Source organism: Hordeum vulgare, chromosome 3H, assembly GCF_904849725.1.
Source record: "Hordeum vulgare subsp. vulgare chromosome 3H, MorexV3_pseudomolecules_assembly, whole genome shotgun sequence".
NCBI classification, from domain to species: Eukaryota; Viridiplantae; Streptophyta; class Magnoliopsida; order Poales; family Poaceae; genus Hordeum; species Hordeum vulgare.
The window spans coordinates 23,344,012-23,349,025 of NC_058520.1; the positions used below are offsets into that span (position 1 = coordinate 23,344,012).

The 5,014-nt window shown below is 46.2% G+C and overlaps 1 protein-coding gene across 1 annotated transcript; it reads left to right on the forward strand.

The window, feature by feature from the left end:
- The first annotated feature begins 968 nt into the window (after window positions 1-968).
- On the forward strand, window positions 969-4,456 carry LOC123442689 (triosephosphate isomerase, cytosolic). The gene is made up of 9 exons (XM_045118803.1): window positions 969-1,231; window positions 1,892-1,967; window positions 2,092-2,215; window positions 2,543-2,627; window positions 3,041-3,173; window positions 3,630-3,724; window positions 3,819-3,897; window positions 3,995-4,077; window positions 4,178-4,456. The coding sequence occupies exons 1-9, from the start codon at window positions 1,193-1,195 to the stop codon at window positions 4,223-4,225; spliced, it is 762 nt and encodes a 253-aa protein (XP_044974738.1). The 5' UTR covers window positions 969-1,192; the 3' UTR covers window positions 4,226-4,456.
- Window positions 4,457-5,014: the final 558 nt, after the last annotated feature.

Below are 5,014 nucleotides of genomic sequence, written 5' to 3' on the forward strand. Positions count from 1 at the left end.
CACGATCCGCCGCGGTATATGCCGCCCGCTGTTTACGCCCAAAGAAAAACATGACCGCCGCCCGTTGTCTCTTGCCGCGCTGCTACGGCCACCCGTCTTGCTCCCCAAGCAAAAGTATATGTATATAGGAGTACATGATATTCTAAAAAAAGTATTGCAACAATAGAAGTGCAATTTCTCTTTTGCGAATTAACAATAGGAGAGCACCTCCTGGCGACTCTTGTTTGTACCGGAAAACAAGTCATACTTTGGCGCCTCTCCTTACAAAATATGTGCTGCGGCACAGCGATGATCAGTTATACTGATTGAAAAACAAATCATACTTTGATGCGTGGCTATTTAAAATACGCCTACCCTCACTCGCAAGGAAAGAAAGAAAGAACTCCTACTCTGCATGGTTCTTACATGAGATGCACGCTGGGCAGAGAGTGAGGACCAATAAAGAGGCAAGGAAACACATTGTATTCTGCTTCTTAAAGAATGTAAACACACGAGCTTTAAGAATCCCCAGCACGCCAGATAAACCGTCGAATTATAACGGGGTAATCGACAACGGATACAGCAACCCGAGATTAACGTAATGACGACAGGTGCGAGATTCCGGCCCAAGTTCATCGCTCGAGATAGCCCCTCGATGAATTTTGCTTCCTCGGCCGCTTGCTTTCCACTTTTGGTATTTCGGCACACGAAGACATAAGCTCTGGTCGGTGATTATTCCATCATGTAAATTTTTTATCTGACATTAAGCTGGTATGCTGGGATTCATTTTCAAAAGCATTGTAGCCAGCCTAACAAATAACCAACTTTGGTCTTTGGAGATGCCAAAGCAAGGAGCAGATGAGCAAGGATTTCATAAACTAGTGCCATTGCTCTCTTGGTGTTGGCGTACGCATAGCTGTCAAACACGCATTTCGTGTTCCCCAATAATAGCTTACTAGCTGTGTGCGCAGGAGAGAAGCCCAGAAAAATCGGCGGTGGCAGCGGGGCCCACCTGTCATTGTCGCCCGAGGCCGGCCGTCCGTCCTCATGTGGCCACATCACATCACAGCCCCCTTTCCCTCCCCCCTTTATATCCTCGCCCCTGCCCCCGTCGTGTCTTTCTTCCTCCACAAGAAGAAGATCGCCACCAAATCCAATCTCGATCTCCCGTCCGCCCGTCCCAACCAACCCAATCCGACCCGCCTCCGTCGCCATGGGCCGCAAGTTCTTCGTCGGCGGCAACTGGAAATGCGTGAGTGATCCCGCGCCCCCCGATCTCTACTATTTCCCGTCGTAGCGTAGCTCCGTGTTGCGGTTCCTGGGCGAACCGGGGGGGATGGATGGATCGGGTGTCCTTGTGCGCTGCTTGGCGGATCCGGAGGGTCGCGCGAGTGTGAATCGGGAAGTTCGTGCTTGAGATTTGATGGGGTAGCTTCGCCGCTCTCGGTTCAGATCGGTGTGCGGATTAGCTGTTTTAGTGTGTGCGCCTGCTTTTTCTTTGATCGGGGAGGATGGGATTCAGTAGCCGGATCGGAAGGTGGGATTTTCTTGTGAAGATCTGGGCGATGATTCCAACGATCTCGTCTTACCCTATTTCTTACGCTGAGCGTTGGGATCGTCTGATGCACAATCACCTGTGCTTATTTTTAGGGGTGCTTGGAGATGTTATTAGTTTGTTATTACTGTATATACGTCTAGCTTGGTATCAGATGATGCGGCATGCTGTTTCCTGGCTCTGTACAGGAAATACATCTAGGCTGAAACAGTTTGGTCTTGCTGGCTGCTACCTCTAGGTTGGGGCAGCTTGTTCTCGCTAGCTTGTTTGCAGCTAGCCTGGAACAGTTTGGTGTGAGTTTGTCTCTCATGAGTTGATTTCTTGATGCTGACATGTATATGTTCTTGATGTGTGCAGAATGGAACCGTCGAGCAGGTAGAGGCGATCGTCCAAACTCTGAACGCTGGACAGATCGTCTCTCCGGATGTTGTCGGTATGGATGTCTGCCCTGCGCCCGGCCTTACATGTTTTGGTCACTCGTCTTGTGTCAATTTTTGGCCAAGCTTGAAGCTGCATTGCAAGGTGTACTAATGGTTTTATTGACTGGGGAACTGCAGAGGTTGTTGTCAGCCCGCCCTATGTCTTCCTTCCCATCGTCAAGGCTAAGCTGCGCCCAGAGATCCAAGTTGCTGCTCAGAACTGCTGGGTGAAGAAGGGCGGTGCTTTCACCGGTGAAGTCAGGTTAGTATTCACTTCTCTTCCATTCTATCAAGCCACTGTATGTTGGAATGGGATGCCATGGATTAAGTACAAATTTGCAATGCAAACATATACTGTCTTTACACTGTTATATAAAGTGCCATGTTCGCTTTAACATGTCTAGAAAAGAGTACTCTCACTTCCAAATCATCGTTCCTTCAATTTGCTTACACATTCAGTATTGATGTTAGATTTGTTTATACTCATGATATCTAATTCAGATGGATAATTCTTATTTGTGCATTAGTTTCTGTTTGGTTCATTCCCCATTCAACTTATATGTTGGTTCAAAATCTGTTGCTAATGCAGTGCTGAGATGCTTGCCAACCTTGGCGTTCCCTGGGTCATTCTTGGACACTCTGAGAGGAGGAGCTTGTTGGGAGAGTCAAGTGAGGTATGCTGCAGTTTATATCTCTTCACATCGTACCATGTATTTGTAAATCTGGCGCATTCCCATTTTCAAAATAGGGTGAACAACCAAACTGTGATATACTGGTATTGGAAGATGGACCTACAATATAGTTAACTACTCCCTCTGTATCTAAATAATTGTAGTTGGGGAGAACTAAACTAGTTCTGCCCAACTACAATTATTTAGGTACAGAGGGAGTAGTTAAGACTTGGCTTTTCTTTAATTTAAGTGTAATCAAATTATGAAGTAATTGCTCTTGGTCTATAGGGGATTTCCCGCACTATTTGGTGGATAATGCACTGCAGTTGATATTGTTTTCTTAAAAAATATTGCAATTACCTGACTGATCTAGAGTTTTCACCTCTAACCGTCGCCTCCCCATTCTTTAATGGCAGTTTGTTGGCGAGAAAGTTGCATATGCACTCGCTCAGGGCTTGAAGGTCATTGCATGTGTTGGTGAGACTCTCGAGCAGCGAGAAGCTGGATCAACCATGGAAGTTGTCGCTGAACAGACAAAAGCAATTGCTGGTACTGACCTTTAGTTTGTGAATATACAAAAAAATACCTTTAAATTGTTTGTATCTTTGTGTTTATATTCTCTTGAATTCTTTTACCGTTGATGTTGATGGTTTGTGCTGAATGGTCTCAGTTTTGGGTGTTTAATTTGCTGGCATGGAAGTTTACGCTTGCAAAAGCTAGCTGCATTTGTTTCTTCATTGATAGTTTTACTTCAAGTTAGTTAAATCTTTGACGTATACTTACCAAAGTGAAGAAACAAACTTAAAATAACTTCCATTATGATCAATTCAGCATTGCTATTTTCTTTGAACATCTATGACAAATTGCTCATATCTGCTGTTGATGGTTGGATGAATCCACATGTTATGATTGGCAACACCTGTTATCAGCGACCAATGCAGACTTTGTATAGAATATTAAAATATCACCTGAAAGTGTAGGCTGAGATGATTATTTGTTTTGCAGGCAAGATCAAGGACTGGTCCAACGTGGTCGTTGCTTACGAACCAGTGTGGGCCATCGGCACCGGTAAAGTTGCGACACCGGCTCAGGCGCAGGAAGTAAGTGTTGGCACATTTGAAGATTGGTGTATGCTCCTTTGATTCCAAACATGATTTCCATTGGCTAATACTTGGATTTGTTCTATGTTGGCAGGTCCATGCCAATCTGAGGGACTGGCTCAAGACCAACGTGAGCCCTGAGGTTGCTGAGTCCACACGTATCATCTATGGAGGTATGCATACCCATTGTTTGAAGACAAGTGCGTCCTTATCTACACATTTACTGCCAAGTCATCATGATATATGATTATGCACCCCTTGTTGCTATAGGATCTGTGACTGGCGCAAGCTGCAAGGAGTTGGCCGCGCAGGCCGACGTCGATGGTTTCCTCGTCGGTGGAGCTTCTTTGAAGGTAAACACAAAACGCAAACAGAGTCAACTATTCATCATCATGCCTGACTTACCTGCGCCCATATGACTGAACACTGTTCTCCTCTCGCCCGCTCGTGCAGCCGGAGTTCATCGACATAATCAACGCTGCCGCCGTGAAGTCCGCCTAAGAGAAATCTCGACGTGGCTCCTCTCGGCGTGGAGGAAGCTGGCGAAGATGAAGAGAGACTCCTTTTTTTCTCCTGTGTTTATGTTTATTATGTGTACTATGCTAGTAATTTTGTGGTGGAGCAGCTGCTACCGTGTCGTTTCCTCCCCCCTGACTTGCATGCAAGCCAATAATGATAATGTTTATCACTGAACATATGTCAGCAATAATCTTTAGCTCTTGTTGCTGTTTAGTTATGTTTGCTTTTCTTCTCCAATGGCCATTGCTTTTGGCGAGGATGGTAAGGCCAACTCCACTGCACGACCCCAAATGAGACCCCAAACGAACGTCTGGTTTGGCCGGATTTTGGACGGTAATGGATTCGTCTGCTTCTGTCCGTTGGGTCGTGCATGAGCCCATCGTGCGCCTCATTTCAAATCATGTCCGTGTTGGATGTGATTAAAAAAACTTAACTAAAAAAATGAATAAATGCTGTTAAAAAACTTAAAATATAATAACATTAACAAATTAAAACGACCTAGTTTTCACGGCTACAAAACGACCCAATTTGAGATAATTAACATAAAAAAGCCCGTCGATGCCTTGGCCGTCGCCCACTTCACTGGCCGACACCGCCAGTGTCGTCGTCGTCACCGTTGCTGATGAGGTCGACGTAGGGGCACCAGTTCACGCCCCCACGGCCCACCAGAACCGGAGGGAACGCGGCCACCTCCTCCTCCTCCATCTACTCGGGGATGGCGACGTCGCCGACCGCAGAGAGGGCCATCGCGTGGTCTAGGCCCGGCCATTG

Coding starts and splice junctions, on each gene's coding strand:
- LOC123442689 (XM_045118803.1), top strand. CDS start 1,193: ATGGGCCGCAAGTTCTTCGTCGGCGGCAACTGGAAATGC. Junction 2,216..2,542: donor GCTTTCACCGGTGAAGTCAG/GTTAGTATTCAC, acceptor TTGCTAATGCAG/TGCTGAGATGCTTGCCAACC. Junction 3,174..3,629: donor ACAGACAAAAGCAATTGCTG/GTACTGACCTTT, acceptor TTTGTTTTGCAG/GCAAGATCAAGGACTGGTCC.